This window comes from Schistocerca americana, chromosome 1, assembly GCF_021461395.2.
Source record: "Schistocerca americana isolate TAMUIC-IGC-003095 chromosome 1, iqSchAmer2.1, whole genome shotgun sequence".
Lineage (NCBI taxonomy): Eukaryota > Metazoa > Arthropoda > Insecta > Orthoptera > Acrididae > Schistocerca > Schistocerca americana.
In genome coordinates this window covers 171,580,999-171,601,182 of record NC_060119.1, presented here as the reverse complement: position 1 = coordinate 171,601,182, position 20,184 = coordinate 171,580,999, and the positions used below count along the sequence as shown (strand labels likewise).

Here is a 20,184-nt window from a genome sequence, read left to right as displayed (position 1 = left end):
TGGGCACCCAGATCGTCTGATACGAATCCCACCGATCATTTATAGGTCATACTCGAGAGGTCAGTTTGTGCACAAAATCCTACACTGCCAACAATTTCGTAATTATGGAGGTCTATAGAGGCAGACTGGCTGGATATTTCTGCAGGGGACTTCCAACAGTTGTTGAGTCAATGCCATATCGAGTTGATGCACTACACTGGGAAAAGGATGTCTGACACGATATTAGAGGGATTACCTCATTGTATTCATTGACAGCAGCAATTCTTGTTGGCTTTAACACCAAATGTCACTGACAAGGTGTGACACTCATATCCAGTCCCTGTTGGTAAGGATCTTTCTACTAACACTGTTCTTATGTCGTGTTGCTTACATGCCTGTGAGTGGGACAGCATTTCTTGTAGACACTTTGGTCAGTGCTCATTGATACACCAACATATTGATAGCAAGCAGGACGTAAATGTGTCGGGCAAGGCGATGTCTTGTGTAACCCATAGTGAGGTGATGGGCCTGGATGGTATGATTGTTTAACAGTCATTGTTGTTCAGCTTTGTTATGGTAAGTGCTTTTCTGGTTGTCCTTGTATTAGCAATAGTCACCGGCGACCCCAGTCATGAGCAGTGTACCCACTCCGCTACAATTAAGTGTGAGTGATTTTCTCCGAATGGACGTATCGACAGTGTGCGTTTGACATGACGACTGACCAGTAACTTTGCAATGTGTAAACTTGAAGCTGACACTTGCCAGAGGGAGCTGTGTGGAGCGGAAGCAGCGAGCCTGGCCCCCACATAGACCGCCAGGGGGTGTGGAGCTGTGGGGGAGGGAGAAGGGAACAAGCTACGCCTGCCTCCAGCACTCCAGGCACCTTAACCTATGCTTCATGCTATTGTGAAAGAAAAAGTCATGAAAGGAGGCACAAATAGGCTAAATAGTGACTGTAATTGAAACTGAAACCGACTAATATATGGACATACTTTACACAGTACCTAACTGCAACAATGATGTATCACTAATCAAATGGAAAAACTACGAAACAGAGTGAAGTACAACACAGTAATACTATACAGCAGACAACAGTCGCTACCTCATACAGTACTGTCAAATGGGTTACGTTGGCTGCAACCAAAAATACCAGCAGGAGCCTTCCGACGTCTACCAATTCAGGACTACGAAGCTCATTGGCCAACAGTACTTCCTCTGTGATGGCACCCACGATCTGACCGTCATGCATTGCATTGATATTGTGCATATTTCCCTACGGTTGACTGGCACACTGATGGTCAGTGTAACATATAACGACATCTTAGTGACGTGACACGTCGAATTATTCCATACACAGTGGCAACAGGACTTCTTTATCACCAACACAGTAGTTATCACTAATCAAATTGATCATTAGTGTGTGTGTTTCTGTTTACATAACGTAGAGATTGGCACTCAAGTGAATACAGACAAGTGTGCAAATTATCGCCAAGCTGGCAATCTTTTTCAGACTGAAGTGCTCTCTTTGTTTATTCCTCTTTTGAAACACATAGTTGTTTGAGATATATCAGTGTTAGCACAAAATGAGTTTTTCTGTGGGGCCTTTATCGTTAACTGCTAGTCATGGCTCAAAAATCTGTTTTAACTGATTTCATAATGGGATCTAAAATAAGGCAGTTACGTTAATAAACAACACTGATGTTACAACAGTTCATATATTAGCACATTAAATCACCTTAACATATGTCTACGGGTCGCCAAAAATACTCTTCTCATTCTGAAATTTGGAGACATTTTCAACCTTCGTATCCAACCGGCACTGACCCTTCCCTTGTGTTTTCTGAGTACCCAGTCACACCCCACAGCCTTACACTAGGATCAGTTTACCACTACTTCTCTACTTTTTCTATTTCAGTCCCAAAACAACCGTTCGGCTCTGGCTAAGCCATTATTCCCCATATAATTCGTTGTAAAAGTGATAGTTTAGCAGAGTATGCAGAAGACCATCTGTGATGTATATAGAATCTCAGAACTGGAGTGAGTAAATAGTTTGATACCACAATAGGAAACAGAATTGTATGCAAAGTGCAAAGGCTCGATTTCGTTAACCAATCTAGGAGACAATTTTAATCGTGTATGAAGGATCACTACAATAAAGTGCCACTAGACGAGGCCTAATTCCTCGTTTTAATCGATATGCTAGGGTTATTCAGAGTTCCTCAATTGAGGTAAACAGAAAGCAAACACTGTTACCTGGGAATATTTGTTCAGCTGGTGAAGCACTCGTTGACCCACTTGCAATCCAACCACTCTCGAGGTAATATGTTGTGGAATCAAATTTTTATCCTCAAACACACAAACTTTCTATCTGGAATTGGAACCAAATAGTGACAGCCCTCTACAGCTTTTCGCCATTATAAAAATACTGAATGATATTACTTTAGGTATAAGGGAAGATGGAAACCAACGGGAGCAAGATTGCTACTGTCGGGTTCATAGCGAAACACATGGCAATATAGCACCTGCAGAAAATGTGCTGCACTTGGGTCTGCATGGGAGCAAGTAACTCGCGAATCAGCATAAAGTAAAACCTGTTCTGTGAATTTGGCGCTTCTTGTTCTACATGGTATGCTACCATTTACAGGACATGTATGTGTGCAAAAAATTCTGCGTTCTATAATCATAAAGCGGCAGTTCTCACGGTGCTTTGCACCACCTGCTGTAGTTATAAAAATATGTTAAGTGAAATGGGTGATGGGAGTAGCTGATTCGTCAGAAACAGAATTGAAGTGTTTCGGAATAATAAGTTTTGCATGGTGTAGTAAGACTTTAAAGTCTTCTCTTGGTTGTGCAACCTGGGTGGAAGGTCAACAAGGAAGGACCACTGGCGTTGCATATAAAACAGTCACAAGACAGAGTTATTTGCTACACACTGTAAGAACTGGGTGTATAAGGTGTCAACACAGCAGAATGAGATCATAGGTACAGGCATTGCTGAGGCACGTTAACACACAGTGAACGTGTGTTAACGTGCATCTGCGACGTCTTGGTTACCGTCGTCGCTGGCGGCGCAGTGTACCTGTGCATCGGAGCTTGAAAGCTGGACAGTTTAATAAACAGCAACTAATTGGAGGACCAAATGTTTTTCGTGGACTGCGTCTGAACTTCACTTGTGATGTACAAGCAGTGTTTGGAGGTAGTACATGGCTTACCTTGGCTGTTGGGCAATCACGCAGACTATGGTGGCCTTGAAGCATTTCCAGATGCAAATATTATTACATGGAAGACGTGGAGTATAGCTGAGACTACAGGACTGTTGGCTAAACAGACTTATGGTACTCTTGTTCCTAGTATGCCATTTGTTTTGTCTACCAGAAGAAAGAAGAAGTTGAATGCTGATGAGTACCTTTTTATATTCTAGAGAAGCTGCACGGTCATCAATGGTATCTGCTCTCTCGAGAACAGTTACTATCTTCATATATGTAGTTAAAGGCTACCTAGCCACTGACCTTTGTGCGAATGCGCACAGGTTGCCCGAACTCTTACGTGAATCGTCACCTTAGTGTGCGCGAGTAACGAGTGGATGGGCAAATACCTATTAGGTACATTACGTATTTAGATTGTGGACAGTTGGAAATGTGGGTCTCACTGGAAGCGTTCAAGGGATAAGCCCCTGCAGTCGCGCTATTCATCTGTGTCCTCGGTGGCTCACAAGGATAGAGGGTCTGCCATGTAAGCAGGAGATCCCAGCTTCGAGTCCCGGTCGGGGCACACATTTTCAGCTGTCCCCATCGAGGTATTTCAACAACACCTGTCGGCAGCTGAGGGTTTCAATTAATTATCATTTATTCTAGAGAAGCTGCACGGTCATCAATAGTATCTGTTCTTTCGAGAACAGTTACTATCTTCGTGTATACTATAAAACTGGCTTGTAATCTTGCAAAGAACAAGATCTGTGGTAATATATCACGCGTCTTGCTCACCAACCCAAAAAAATAATAGCTGATGTTGTTGCTACTAATAAACAAACATTATGTATCACCTTGCCGGATACAGGTCTTTCGACGAAACTGTGAAAACACGAAGAAAGCCATAATCCGACTGCAAACTCGCCGTGCTGTCCAGCACAATTATATGCATTACAGGTGCACACAGGGGACGCTGGTTCACCCGCCATTCGGTGCAGCAGTTCTGGAGCACCAGCAGTGTTTTGCACGCACACTGCCTGCTTTGCATTTTTTTCAAACGACTTAACAGAAACTATTCGGTAAAAAAGTTTGATTCTTTCGTTGCTTATAGCTTTATACGTTGGCTTCATGGTAAACTACTTACCTTTATGTAGGTCCTAAATTTCAAAATAAGTACATTTTGAAATTTAGGACTTACATATCTCACTGCCAAAGATTTGAATAGTTTGCTATGAAAAACATGTGTCGCTGGAGTTTGTGTTTGGTTCCTGTTAGGTCAAATTTAGATCACCTGTTTAATTTTTATTTAAATTTGGGAGGAAGTTTATTTCTGTCTTCAATCTTGAGAAAATGGATCTTAAATGTTGCATTCAGTTCTGCCCGGCGAGCAACGATATGGCTAAAGACACTCATCCATCCATCACATTTCATAAACAGTTCTAGAGTATATCGCAAATGGTAGCACGTGAAAAGAAGTGTATTTTGGCATGTGGTTACCGGGTGAAAGTTTCATGTATATCGCGACAGAAGTAACTACAGGTATCTTCAATGTAATGATGTTTTTTTAAGGACTATTGGAAGCTGGTGAAAGGAGAAATTGTATGTACAACAACGCAAGTGGAGATATTACTCATTCATTTTTATACTGACAATGAGTTATTGACCTGTATTTTCATCAGCAGTTTGTTTAATAATACGGCACACTGTCGCAGTTACGATTACATTAGCATGTTACTGAAGTTAAAGTGTGTAATCACTGTTATTTTTGGTAAAAGAAGCCACATTTTACGTAGGAACAAGAGAATATAACTCAGAACTCGCTACTGATGACACTGCCCTGAAAGAAGAAAAATTTACGTCAGACTAAATACACCACCATTGCTGTTGCAACATCTGTGGTATCCTGTAACCTAGATGTTTCTAATAGAGAACATCACGAAAGGAAACCTAACAAAGGATTTTCACCCTACACTTCAATAATTTGAGAAAGATGAAACAAATGAACCAAATTAGGTATCATCTCTTTGTCCCATCCCCATTCAGAGCGAAGTACTGAATGTTTTGTATGTGTATGTGTGTGTGTGTGTGTGTGTGTGTGTGTGTGTGTGTCCTTGAGACGAGTTATCATAAGTCGCTCATAAAAAATATGCAGCATGTTTTCGTAATCTTTATATTCATAGAGATGGAGGTATCAAACTGTGTCTTTTTTTTCAAACAGGACTATGCTGCTTTTTAGCTCCTGAATAATAATTCTCATTTAGAAAGTCTATTTCATAAAGTCGAACATGGTGAGTTGCAGAAGCCAGCTGACTACTTGTCTAGATGAAAATAGTTTGTTAATATATCTCACAAACTACAAGATACTTGAAACGAAATAGTTTTGTCCTTCGCTCTGCACATAAGAAGGGACAAAAAGTTGGTACTCTATTTGCTTATTTTTTCATATTTCACAGATCTCTGAGGTGTAGAAATAAAATCCTTTATCAAGCTTATTTTTTCCTGACCTGTTAATCTTTTTTTCCCTTCACAGAGGTTTCATCAGTGGCGAGTTCTGAGTAAGAAATTTCTCTTGTTGACCACGATAAATTCTGCTTCTTTTACCGAAACACAGCGGAGTTTACATAATTTCACCAGCATGCTAACGATGTTGTAATTGTGGCAGAATACTAAATCGTAGTCCATTATAATGAAGAACCAAGGATAGCTTATGAAATAGCTCGTTGTCAGTATAAAAATAAATGTTTAATCTCTTCACTTATGTTGTTGCACACCCACACAGTTTCTCCTTGCGATTTTGTGTGCTACCATTTGACAAAATCCTGTTTCGATATCTTGAATCGTTCATGAAATATGTTTGATGGATTGCTATAGCCATACTGTCTTCGGACACAGGTAGATGTAAGTGTGGTGTATAAAATCCATTTCCTTAAGTTTGGATAAAAATGTAAATCTCCTCCCAAGTATAAAGGAAAATTTAATATGTTACCTACATTTCATACGCAACAACACATGACCTAACATGCACCAAACACAAATTCATAGCGACGCCGATTTTTCATTCAAACTATCCGTGATTATCGCAGTATGTATAATCGTTAACGAAAAGATAGGCAGATAATCGTGAAGCTGTAAGTAACGAAAGAATCAATTGTTTAGCGAATAATTTCTGTAAAATTGTTTGAGAAAGACAGCAGAGCAGCTGATGTGAGCACGTGCACCTCTGTTCTATCCGATCAACGCGTCTTCTAACAGCGGCGCCAATGCTGGTAAACAATGTTTCGTACATTCTAGCTCGGCGCATCTACACTGCCGTCAATGCCTCCACTCTGCATGCTACCCCATTAGATAACACAAGGATATTCTTCGTGCAGGATCAAGCCACCTCGCGCTGGCCCGATGTGCAGGTGAAATGCTTTTTCAGCGCGTATGTATCACCACTTCAGTGACTTGCATGTCAATTTCGTTGTTGTTATATTCAAATAACATTATGGTTGGCCTTTCAAGGCTGAGTGGATATCCTACCAGACCATCCCACCAGAAAGACTCAAACAGGAGACCTTGGTATTATTAGCGAAAAACGCTGATAAAAAAAGCAACTAGGCAATTTGGTTTTTGCTGTTGTGATATTAGCTTTCACTGTTGTGATGTTAGTATACTTGAAAGGGCGTGCATCACGCCAGAACGGTGTGTGATGACTACTGGGGGACAGATACATTAACAGGTGAGGAGACTCAAAACGTAATAAAATCAGTGCCATATATTTGAACAGAGAGTCGGCATAACAATTGTGACTAAAACAGCACTTGACGAATCAACAGACACTACTGTGGAAAATAGCGACTTCACTGAAGAATTTTATGAATACTACAGTAAAGCATCATGAGAAGTTAAGATGAGAAATATTGCACTTTCTGCTTCTGTTCTTGTTCCAAGTGGTTATTTCATTAAGTGGCTTGTTATATAATAGTGCTCCACTTGCACGGTTGTTGGAGCTACAGCACTGTCAGATTTTTTTTTTCGTGCTACGTTTGGACTACTCAGCCCCTTCGTGTAGTAAGTTTGGTGCAAGCTGTAATGCTCCATTCAGTCCATTTAGCCAGAACCAATGACTCACACCAAACAACTCTTGGCTTTGCAGCTGAGGCCATGGCCTCTGTTGTTCATGAAACACATTGTGGAGGTGGTGCCTTGTGGATATCTTTTGTCCTCCTTCTTTATGTAAATGGCAGCTGTATTATACAAGGTTGGAACTTAAATAGTGGCAACACTGCTGTGGAGACACTATGCAATGGAATCTACTATTGTCGCTGACAGCACACGTTGTTGACATACCTACCTTACCTCCGAGCAAATGGACTCGCCCGTCCCACGTCACCGGCGTGCACACAATCGAGGGAAACACAGTCACTTGTGAGCGAGCGGTCTAATCTATCGGTGTCACTATGTTTTCGAAATAGGAACAACAGAATTGGATCGTGATTGAATGTGCCAGAGTTCGTACAGCACGACAGTGTCATCAAGGTCTCCAAGAGGCGTGCGGGGAATCGGCATTGCCGTACAGAACAATGGCACTTTGCGTAAAAGCCATCAACGAAGGTCGGCAAACTGTGGCAGACATGCGTCGGGCAGATCGTCCTAGCGTCTCTGAAGAAGAAGTGCATGTTGTTGCCGCGTTAGTAGACACCTATCGACGCCGTACGATTCGTGAGCTCGCCCACGAAACCGGATTAGGGCATACGATTGTGCTTCACAGCCTGAAGGAACGCCTGGGCATGCGAAAAACTGCATCACTATGGGTTCCGCATGCCTTGACGGAAATGCAGAAATGGATGCGTTACGACGCTGTTCAGACACACTTGGAGCGCTATGAGCGCGAAGGGAAGGCTTTCTTACGCCGTATTGTAACACTGGATGAGACATGGGCCACACCGTACCAGCCAAAACTGAAACGCCAATCCAACGAATGGTGTCTTTATGGGTCGCCGCGAAAGTCGAAAGTGCGTCAGAGCCCCTGTATGGTGAAAGTTATGGTGATCCTCGTGTACGACTGTGATGGTGTTATCCTAACGGATTACGTTGATCCACGGCAGACCGTCAATGCACAGTACTACTGTTCGTTTTTGGAGCATCACCTGCGACCAGCTTTACGAAAGAAACGGCAACACTTTCTGCGCAACCCACCCATCATTTTGCACGACAATGCGCGGGCGCACACAGCGCAAGCAGTGGCTGCTCTGTTCGGTCGATGGGACTGGGAAGTACTGTACCATCCACCATAATCCACGGACTTTAGTCCTTATGACTATGATTTGACTCCGAAGATGAAGGAACCGCTTCGTGGCGTTCGCTTCAGAACTGTTCCAGAGATTCGCACCATCAACAGAACAGGCTCCGCTAACGGTATAGTACGCCTTCCACATCGCTGGCAACGGGTTCTACACAACGCTGGTGACTACTTTGAAGGACAGTAACAGGTGCAAACATGTAACTCTTTTGTATCGGTTGTGAATAAATAGTTGCCACTATTTAAGTTCCAACCCTCATAATTATTAAACTATTATACATGAAACTGGAAACTGAAAATTATAAAAGAAAACAATTTTGATGTACGAGTAATGTTAAAAGAAAATGCGACAGATTTAGCAGTAGACTTCCCTTCACCTGCACTGTTCGGGTAGGTCTCAGAATGTGTCCTCTAGCCAGATGTCCCTGCGCAGTGCCTCCCTAGGTTACTTAAGAAAGGTGTTTAAATATTCCAGTCTGCTTCATTCTAGGTTAGTGTTTTACGGGTCTAGCATGGTGCCCAGTACACCACTATATACTAAAAAGAGCTATGTTTTTATAATAACAGGTTTAATGTGGCGCCTGGTGCAATAACTAGCGATGATTATATACGACACTCTGGCTTGATCTGTGTTAGCTGTTCTTATGTTTGGGTGTCTGTATGTTATTCTTCAAGTGTTAATATCCTCTGTGTCGGTGCTCGAGAGTCTGTTGTACTGGAGTCCTCATCTGATTAACCTATTCGTCTCCTTGTCGTCTATTACGAAGCCTGTGAGATCTGATTTGTTTAAAGACGGTGTGTTTTGTCCTGAAGATGACGGCTGTTACTTCATTGAGTTGCCCCCATTTGTGTGAGTCCCTGTTTCTGTTTTTATTCCTGTTGCATTTCACTGAGTGTGTGAGTACCATTGACAGTGTAGCTTGATGTGTTTGGAGGATCTATATTCACTACATTGTCAGTTGCCATCCGCAGAAAGTGAGAAGTGTTGTAAGTGTGCTGGATATGGGCCATGATCAGTCAGGAGACGAATGATGCTACAGCCAGGATTGGCATGATTCATCCATAACCATTCCCTGATGTTCGGGAACAAGGTGTAAACCAGCCTTTATCATTTTGTTCTCACTTCGGGTGCCAGACATCCAACCACCAAGAGTTTAGTTGGCATTCATGTTCGATGTCTTCCCCTGTTATATTACTGATCTTATCATGTCTTCCTCTCTCAAGCCAGCAGAACACAGTCCGATATCTGATGGTTTTGTCAATCAGGAAGAGAGCCAACACCACACAGAGTGCCTCTGTTGAGAAAGTGCAGAATGCTCACGACAGCCTCACTGCATTCCTGCTAGTCACTAGGAGCAAGCATACGTGCCCATACTCTTGCTGCGAAGAACACCACTGATTGATATTTATGATGTGAATTTCAGTCGATGGGTGTTGTTGTAATATTCCTTGCAGCTAGTTCATATGCTGTCTTGTGCACTGCGATTGTTCAAATGGTTCAAATGGCTCTGAGCACTATGGGACTTAACTTCTGAGGTCATCAGTCTTCTAAAACTACTTAAACCTAACTAATCTAAAGACATCACACACATCCATGCCCGAGGCAGGATTCAAACCTGCGACCGTAGCGGTCGTGCGGTTCCAGACTGAAGAGCCTAGAACCGCTCGTCCACACTGGCCAGCCGCTGCGGTTGTTAATTTGTTTATATTACACCATTGTTGTATAATGTGCAGGATACCACAGGCTTTGCTCTGTAGTGCCGACTGTTGTCTGCAGGAAACACTGCTAACAGGTCATTGCTTATGCCACGACCTCATCAGTGTGCCAGTACTCATCTATTAGAAGTAAGAGTAGTTAGATTGCGATATCCCAAAAGATAGGTCCATAAATGAATCCTTGGGGGCATCCTATGTAATCTTTTTGACTACTTTCCAGTTTCCTGCCTATCAGTCTGCGACTCAGTTTATGCACTAACTGAGTGATCTATTGTACTGGATGCTGGTACCTGAAGGTCATGGAATCGAGCAGACAATGCAAGGGGCCAAAGACTGTTGAAGGTGCCTACAATGGCGATTAAGATAGCATACTTACATTCAGTGTTCCCTATGGTGTGAAAGACTGCATTTACTGTATTGTCTACTGGTTTGTCTACTTTGAACCCATAGTGGTTAGGGCTAAGGCCATAGTGTTCCGTATGTTCCCATAGGCAGTTACATTGGAGCTGTTCCACTTAGCTAGGGAGTTGATAAAGCATACAGGTCTGTAAGTCTTAGGTCCTGATGGGTCTTTACTGATTTTTTGATGATTATAGTGTTGCCTGTTTTCCATTATGCGGGCACCCTACCCTGACGCAGAGTGTCATTTAATAGGTCTATCAGGTAAGACGTTATTAGTGGTGCTGCCTTTTGTAAGGTTTCCACTGGAACATACACTACTGATATCTCCCCTCCCTGCTCCTTGGGCGTAAAAACGATGGTGCTGTCACCCTGGCCATGTAACCAGTTCGCTGTGCCGAGTAATGCACATAAGAAGGGGCGATGTCGGCAGTCTGCTGCTACTTGCATGCTCAATATAGCTATGGAAGCAACAGGTACGTAATTCTGCACTGTTTCCCTCGTCCTTTTTCGGTTTATCTGTAAGACTGAGTTCTCGTTGGGGGATTGTAATATTCTTATCACTTTGCTGCTCACTTTCGCTATTAGCTGCAGATATTCTTTTGCGAATTGTGTCTAAAAAAAAAAAAAAGGTCAGGACAAGGAAACGAAGCAAATGACGAAACCTAATCACATCAGTTACGTTAGTGGCCGTAAGCGTCGTCCACGAAGCGATATGGCAACTGTGAACAAAACAGAAGGCGGAACCATGCTCGTCCTCAGATTGGTTGTTGCTCTGATAGCGGGTCTGTAAACAACTAGCTGTTGATCACTTACCTATTCTCATCTGAATTGGCCTATATGTACTCATTTCCTTTCTACCTTTCTATCTGTTCTGCTTTTTATTGTGAATAAAGACTGTGACTACCCAAGAAACGTAACACTTCATGACCGTTGTATGTGCATCATTTTGCGCCGTACACCTACACTCGAAAAGGCCACGTAGAGCACACGTCTGCCCATCGTAATACTGTCCAAATCAGATTGTAACTCTCTTTCACCTTTTTTCACTTCCGACTTTGCAATGAGCCTGTGATCAGAAGCAAACTGTATCTCCTCTTTGAAGACAGTACGCTGCTCACACCTGCTTATCTGTGAATCCAAAGGGTATAGGCCAAGGACAACCAGGAACTGTTCCATCAGACTTAGTGTTGCACGCCACTCAATCCACAAAAGCGCCCTTTTCTGAATTCTTCGTAACATGCTCTCTGTTCATATGCACTGTCAGTTCTCAGTGAGCAGTTGACAAGTACGAGATGCATGTAGCGAATTCGTGCGCCATACTACGAAAGTAGTTGAAAGTGGGGCGTACGTGAATTTCAGAATTTTTACACGGGTTCTGAAGGGGGTAAGAGACTTACTTCATAAAAGTTAAATGTTGGCAAAATTGCAAACAACTGAAGCTGATACACATCAAAAACACTGTGATATTCAGCTCTGGAAAGTCGAGGTATTTCGTTATTCAATGGAAAAGAAGTATTTCAGTGAATTCAAAATTCTCGAAATATGACCTGATAAGAAATGTTGGAAACATGGAAATTGCGTGATTTGCCAGAAGCTAGCTGTCACCAAATGCTGGAGCAAAACTTACTATTTTCACTGATTTTTTTAAAAATTCTTATATGACGTGAGAAGTTGAAGTCGTTTGAGAGATGGGAGAAAAATTAACATAAGCATGGACCTAATTAAAATTAAGAACAGATTTTTGACATTGTAAGAGACGATATAGAGATCTGTACTGTATGTGGATTTAAGATTGTTTTACGAATTTTTGCGAGAGCTAGAGAGCTGAAAGAGATTTTCTGTGGGCACAGAGAGTGGAGCGTTGTGGCAGCTGCCTGCAGACAGTAGAGCTCACGCCCTAGGCCTAGGCTAGCGTACAGTGACGTGACCCCTGCGCAGAAACGCTTTATCGTCCCGTGTGTTGGACGAGTCCATCCCGCTGTTCTGAAGGGTGACTGCCCCAGTTAACTGTCAGTAGGCTACTTGCGTACGGTAAAAGTGTTTTTATTGTGATCTGTTTACTACCTAGCAAGGCACCACAGACTTTGCGCGCTTTAGGTTCGGCAAGTGCGATTAAACGCACTGCCACAAAGTTTTTGTTACAACAGGCAAATGAAGAAGCAACAAACTCATTAAAAAGATTGCTCAGGGGATACAGGAATATCTATTCGAGTTGCACAATAAAGAGAGTAAAGAAGGAGTGGAAAAACAGGCACAAGTTCTTTGCAAGGCTTCACTATTTCAGGAAAGATCTAGATGAAAATATTATATTTAGGTAATACTGAAGTACAGGTCATCAGGGACATGCTTTTCTTGACACTTATATTTTATTTTACAATGTCAGTATCATAGTAACCAATGTTCCATGCTAAACTATTTTTTATCTTTATTTGTTTTAGGAGATTTTTTGCTGCCCACCGTCAGTTGGGCTTGTTTTGGTCTGGTTGATCCATTTTTGTGTGACTATTTATTTTTCAGTAGTCTAGTGAGAGAACATTGGCTTTGCACGCTACAGGCTGGGCGAGTATTAACTCCTTTTTGAAAATTGTTTATAACTTTTCTAATACTTTACTAATTTCCAAGAAACAAAAAACATTTTGTTCCTTATAGTCGTAGAGTGTATTGTATTATATCTCATTTCTTTTATGTCATTGCCGATATCATTGGGGGATGATGGCACAACATCTAGCCTTGCATTAGAGGGCTCAGCTGGCATTCTGGCATCTATGATACAAGTACAGAGATGGAGACGAAGAGTGAAAGGACCTTGTGCCTCGGTAGATTCAGAAACTATAAGGAATTGCCACTCAAAGGTAACGGAGACAGGTTCTGCATCAGACATCAGATGTTAGGAGAAGTGAGAACCCTCAACATCAAGGACGGAGGAAAATGTGCCGGTCCTTCAGAAAATTTTCACCCGAAGTTCTCAGAAATCACAAAGACAGGCATCTCGTGGCGGTGGTTTTAACTGACACACAATGCGAACTTTTCTGATGAAAGAGTTGAATTTTCGTCCATGGAAACCACATTACTGCCAGGAATTATTGTTGGAAGACTGTGATGGAATATGGAGAGATTATGTTTGCTTGGTTTGAGGGCTGGTGTGATAGTTATATCCTGTGATGAGATGAAGCCGTGTTAACAGTCACAGATGTTATTATTGAGCAACAGAGGATCGAAGGATGATTGCTGCACAAAGCCAACATCGACCAGAGGTCACAGAATGGTGCAGCATATGATCTACAAAAGTTGTGGGCCCATATATCATTTGGGACACAATGAATGCAGAACAGTACCTTGATATGCTTGGAAATTGTGTTCACGATACTGTATCCACATGGAATAATTAGGATGACATAATCTTAATCATTTTGCATATCCTGTCCTCGGGTGGCTAGACACTCATTTTCTTGGAGGGTGGTTGGGACGCCACGGCCCCCTCGAACGTATAGCAAGGGGTCCTGACCTAATGCCCTGCAATTTGTTCCTCTGGGGGTGGGGCAAAAGAGGAAGTTCATCATACAAAACCAAAAACTCTTGATGAACTGGAGGACCGAATGCACCAAGTTCTTGGAAATATGCTGCTGGATTGCCTACAGAAGTCTACCGCAAACATCCAGATCCATTTACAGAATCTGATAGGTAACAGTGGCACTTATGCTGAATTTTAACGGTGCATGACAATTCTAGCACTGTAAGGAACAACACATGTCTGGTACCGCGCGCCGCGAAATTTGAATCCCCGCCAGACGTCATGGACGTCAAAGACCCCTAGAGGCCTCTGCACCATCGCGCCGTAAGCTGTGGTCGCGCGCGCCTCCCAGCCCGCATTTAGCGTGAGGGCGCCACAGTGGGACACGTGGTTGCAGCGGCCAATAGCGGCGTCCCCGATAGAGTACTTCAGCGCCTGCCTCTCGCACAGCCAGCCATTGTAACGTTGTGTACTTCTCTGGACATATCGCCTCGCCTTAGACAGCGTATTTACTTTCGTGTTTTGTTTACAAGTGTACGTGGTTGTCTGAGTTAGGTTTTCTTTGTTGTCTCGTTGTTGTTGTAAGGTGCTTCGTTGGTCGTGTCCGTCCTCTCCGTAGTGTTGTTCGCGGGCCGCTCCGCGGGTCCTGCCGCGTTTTCCGTCATTTCAACCCCGCGGCTCTTCCGGTCGCCGTAACAACATTATTTTGTGTTATGAAAATTGTTTAACTATTTAAAAAGTTATAAACAGTTTTAATAGGGAGTTAATGCTGGGGCCACCCTGTATGTTTGTCAATGTATTGGTCACATTGAGTTAACCAAGCTCACTGGCTGTGGCGAAGTTATGTGAGATATGCGCCTGAATGATGGGTGCAACTGTCAAACTGCCCTATGCTATGGTGATTATTTACAATGGCGGACCAGCTACAACCAGTCAGTGTACCCTCTGCCAACTGAGGATGCACGAGTCAAGTTATTTTGTGTGCAGTCTACCTGTTACATTTCGAGTCTCGAACGGTAGATGCTAACTAATTTAAGTCAGTCTACGGAGGGTCATACAAACCGTGCGTTCGTCGACGACCGGGCTGTCGTCGTTCTCGTCCAGAACCGCAGCCAGGTCGTGGCGGCCCTGGTCGAGCGCCACCCGTTGCGGGGAGAAGCCGGCTTTGTTGCAGACCGCCTTGTCGGCGCCGGCAGCTAGCAGGAGGGCGACCGCCGCGATGCTGCCGCCCACGGCCGCGCAGTAGAGCGGCGTCTGCCCGTGGTCGTCGGGCCTGTTGACATCCTGCGCGCCGTCGGCCAGCAGCAGGCGCACGGTGGCGGGTCGCGCGTGAAACGCCGCGACGTGCAGCGGCGTTCGGCCGCCGGCGCACAGGGCGCGCCGGTAGGCGCCCGCGGCCAGCAGCGCGCGCACCGCGGCCACGCAGCCGGCGCGCGCCGCGTAGTGCAGCGGCGTCTGGCCGCTGGCGTCGGGCGGGTCGCACGTGCGGCCGCGGCACGCCTCCAGCAGCGCGGCGAGCGCGGCTGCGTTGCCCGCGGCGGCCGCCCAGTGCAGCGGCTGCGCCAGCTCGCCGTCCGCGGCGGCCGGGTCCGCGCCGGCGCGCAGCAGCGCCTCCACGGTGGGCGCGCCGCAGCGGGCGGCGGCCGCGTGCAGCGCAGTCACGCCGTCCCGGTCCGCGGCGCGCACGTCTGCGCGGCCCTCCTCCAGCAGCAGCGCCACCGCCGCGTCCCGGCCGCGCGCCGCCGCCCACTGCAGCGCCGTGCTGCCCCACGCGTCGGGCCCGGCGGCCGCGGGCGCAGACAACGCGCGCACCGCCTCGCGGCAGCCGGCCTCGGCTGCCAGGCACAGCGCTCCGGCACCCGCGTGCCTGTCCGTACAAATTGCGACGGTAGTCCGAAATGCGGTATTTTGTGCACGTTACATCGATATTCAGAAATTAGTAGTGTCCCTTCGGTAAAAGGCCAAAATCGACCCGTTTTCGGTAACTGTATTTTCCATGTACTTCTACAAGGCACTGAATGCAAGTAATAACTTTTTCATACTTCCTCTTACATGCTGCCAGAGTGCTCTAGACGCTCGACACTGGTTGGACGTACTGTAGCTCTTTGTGCCAAGGTGCTCTGAGCAAGTCTCTTTATTTCTACATTATTCTTTATAACATTCATTTGAACCTGACTGTAATGTAATCAGGCCACGGTCTTCCTCCACAAATTTGAAACTTCCTGGCAGATTAAAACTGTGTGCTGGACCGAGACTCGAACTCCGGACCTCTGTCTTCTGAGGGCAAGTGCTCTACCATCTGAGCTACCCAAGCACGACTCACGCCCCGTGCTCACAGCTTTACTTCTCCCAGTACCACGTGTCCTACCTTCTTTCAGAAATGCTACTTCTGCAAGGTCGCAGGAGAGCTTCTGTAAAGTATGGAAAATAGGAGACGAGGTACTGGTAGAAGTAAAGCAGTGAGGACGGGACGTGAGTCGTGCTTGGGTAACTCAGATAGTAGAGCACTTGCTCGCGGAAGGCAAAGGTACCGAGTTCGAGTCCCAGCCCGGCACACAGTTTTAATCAGCCAGGAAGTTTCATATCAGTGCACACTCCGGTGCAGAGTGAAAATCTCATTCTCCACAAATTTGTCCCCTGGCTTTTCTTCATAAACAAATTAACAACTACTTGATGTATGAGGATCTGACCTAAAAGGTTTTTCAAGTTCTAAGAAAAACTCTGTCTCTCTCTGCCATACTGTCAGCGTAGGTGTGTGCGCGCGCGCCTTTGTGTGTGTGTGTGTGTGTGTGTGTGTGTGTGTGTTTAGTGTAAGTAACCAGTCCTATAAATTGTATTATTATCAACGTTAGTGTTAACTAGGTGTTAATAAAAATTAAACAAATTTCTTTAGGGCACTTGTGGGTAAATCAAGAACCACAGATTTCTCTTAGAACAAATGTCAATGGTCAGTTTACTCGAACCTAATAATGTCTCTGAAATAATAATCTACAATTCTGACACCTCGAAAATATCAGTGTTTTATGTCCGATTAATTGTACTACGAAAACTTATGTAGCGAAATCCACTTCAATTGTACTAATACGTATTGAAACCACGACCGGTTTCAGGATTTCAAAATCCCATCTTCAAGTGTATGAAAGTACCATATTTGATAGCACATAACATGCGGTTGAGCCACTCAGTGGAAGAGCTCCAATCACTGCATACTGGCTGGAAAGCCAACTTCAGCCACTACTGACAGTCGTGCAGCCGCCTTGCAACAGACAGTTTCTGTCAGTATGCAATGACTGAAGCTTTTGTACGGACTGACCCGACCGCATCTTGTGTATTATAATAATCAATTATTTCATACACCTGAAAATGGGGTTTTAAAATCACAAAACCAGTCACAGTATAAATAAACTTTAGTACAACTGAAACAGATCTCTCTAAACTAATTACCATGCCTCTCAGTTGCAAATGTCCTACATACCAAATCTTATGTAATTGTAGCATCGTCATCTGTCGATTCATCAAAAGCCCAACATATCAAAAGCATAATGTATTGGAAACATAATTCGAGTATCTTGTAAAGAAGATATATGTAGACTGGAAATGGAAAGCATTCTAAATGTAAAGTCGCAGATTTCTCTGGAGAATCACAAAGGAATGAACTTTTTGCTGTATATAACTTATTTGTGTCCAAAAAAACATGAGAAGGTATTCTGATAGCCCAGAATTATGCCACCCACCTCCTCACTGTAAAAAATAATGAATGTAACTAGAAAATAAAAAAATTTATAAGAATACTCTAAGTGCAACACAAGCAAATTGGTTGTGTTGATGTGCCAAGAAGAAAGTTTATGTTTGAAGTGTCATTAACACTGAGGCACTACATTTCATTTCTGATAATAGAAGTACAGAAATATAACAATAACAGTTTCACTTTTAGACATGTACCCAAAAAAAAAAAAACTATTTCTCTTACTTTTAAATATTTTACAAGGGAATAAGAAAAGCGAATAAAGAAAAAAATCTGCTAACTTCAGTTTCTTATGTAACTCTGTTCTGGTGGGATTGTATGTTGCAATGTTTATAGTAAAGTCTGCCTGTGCTGTTGTGGAAGAATGGCAACATCGTCAACAAGTCTTTATGCGTTTCAACTGATAAATATGGTCAGTCTTTCGAATGAAGCATCGCATAGCATACATCAGCCATGGTATTTCCTCTTTTGAATACATTTCTTTATCTATTCTTCTATTTCAGAGTAAGAATTTTTAATATGTGTTTGAAATGAATGAGTACAAGACATTTTTATGGCACTGCATTTGGAGATCTTGCATACTTGCAACGTTTCAGCAGCATTTTTAAAATAAAGAAGGCAGTTATATGCACTGAAATGATATGGAATAGATTCATAGCTTTAGATGACTCAACAGTCTCGTATAAATCGTTTAGAACAAATGTCTTGCTTACCTTTCTTCGTGTATGTAAAATTACTCACTCACAGAACCTTGTTTGTTACCTCTTCAAACCATACTAGGCAAAATGGAGATCTTAATACATGGTACGTGGGACTCCTGAAAGAAGCACGGTTTGGCACAAATACCAAGCTCCATCTAGTTATGAATGCTACAAACATTTTCTCCATGATGAACAAGTCTAGGGACATTCAACATAGTACCAAGATCACAACACGACTGAAAACGCGTGTTGTGTGAGAAAAGCAGTAGAGCATTTTGCATTTCTACTCTTCATATAATAATCCCAACATCCTGCATCCTCAATGCGTCATAATGTCGATGTAGCACAGTATCAACATATGTATACGCTGACATTGAAATGAATTTCGTTTGATACTGTACACTTACACTGAGCAGAATAAAAGTATGTGTAATACAGGACACATCAAAAACACAAAACATTCATTACCAATTATTTCCTAACAATACTGCTTACATTCTAACATCATTCATTATAAATTACAATATATACAAATTTAATGTGATAAACACTCTTCAACATTGTAAAATTCCTTTTTCCACCAGATAGTCTTTGAGTTTCTTTGGAAAGTTCGTGTCGCACACATTGCCATGCAGATTTTGCAGCAGGCTTCTTAGTAATTTCATATGAGAGTACTGAAGTCCTCTTTCAAGCATTGTCAGTCAGTCAGGTATGTTTCGTGTATAATTTTTCCTAGCATTTGTAATCCACGCTGCACTATCTTTTGTGAAATATGACTGTTTCATTCACGTATTAGTGTTATGATGAGTGTTGGTGATTAAGGGGAGGTTTACTATCTTTAGGTTAAAAAAATCGATTTTTTTAAAATTGCATTTTTGGATCCATAAAAGTGTTTAGCATATACGCCTGAAACGGTTTTTCCGAATAAGGAATGGAAATGTTTGTTATTCGCAGTTGAACAAAAAAATGCACCTGCCTGAAATCGGCCCTTTTCACGCACCAGTTTTTTTCTTTCGGAGGACGAGTTATCGTACCGGTGCTTGGGAGGAAACACACAAAATTCAAATGAAAGTTTGAACGCATGTGTTTGGAAGTTAGCCCCCAATCATCTGCATTCTGGTACGAAGACTGTGGAGATTGCGACTTTCCTGACAATGAGCAGCTTCAACGAAGGGTATTCAGCAATTCTGAAAACCATGATAATGATGGACGTCACCCTGGTACTCTATTCGACGCAGTTCGCCAAGCATTCGGACGACCACCGCATTCAAGCGGCCGAAAACCGTTTGTCACCGGCCGTACGAGCGGCTCTGGAGCAGCGCAGGATGGCCCAGATCGAGCAGAACGCCCTCTATGGGGAAGAGGAAGGATTAGTTTATGGACCCGGAATAGCAGATTGAACGTAAGTTGCATAATATTGCATTTATATGTAGTCAAAACTTCAAACGCGTTTTTCTCGAAATGCCTTTTTTTTATCGCGCAGTTCGGTAACTTCAAATGTACTGAACCGCTTGGCATGGTTCTTTATTTCCGACGAAGCTAACTAAATTGTCTAGGAGTCGCACCACTTTTTTTCCGATCCATCAACTATAAACATTTTAACTTCGCCGACGAAGTCGAAAAATCGATGAAAAAAAAAACCCTATTTTTTTCAAATG

General features: G+C 43.4%; 1 protein-coding gene across 1 annotated transcript in view; it reads right to left on the bottom strand.

The window, feature by feature from the left end:
• Positions 1-20,184, bottom strand: part of LOC124613237 (CARD- and ANK-domain containing inflammasome adapter protein-like) — a 48,506-nt gene that overhangs the window by 15,361 nt on the left and 12,961 nt on the right. The window contains exon 2 of the mRNA XM_047141952.1: positions 15,143-15,947. Coding sequence (XP_046997908.1) covers positions 15,143-15,947 — 805 coding nt within the window. The remainder of the gene's footprint in view (positions 1-15,142; positions 15,948-20,184) is intronic.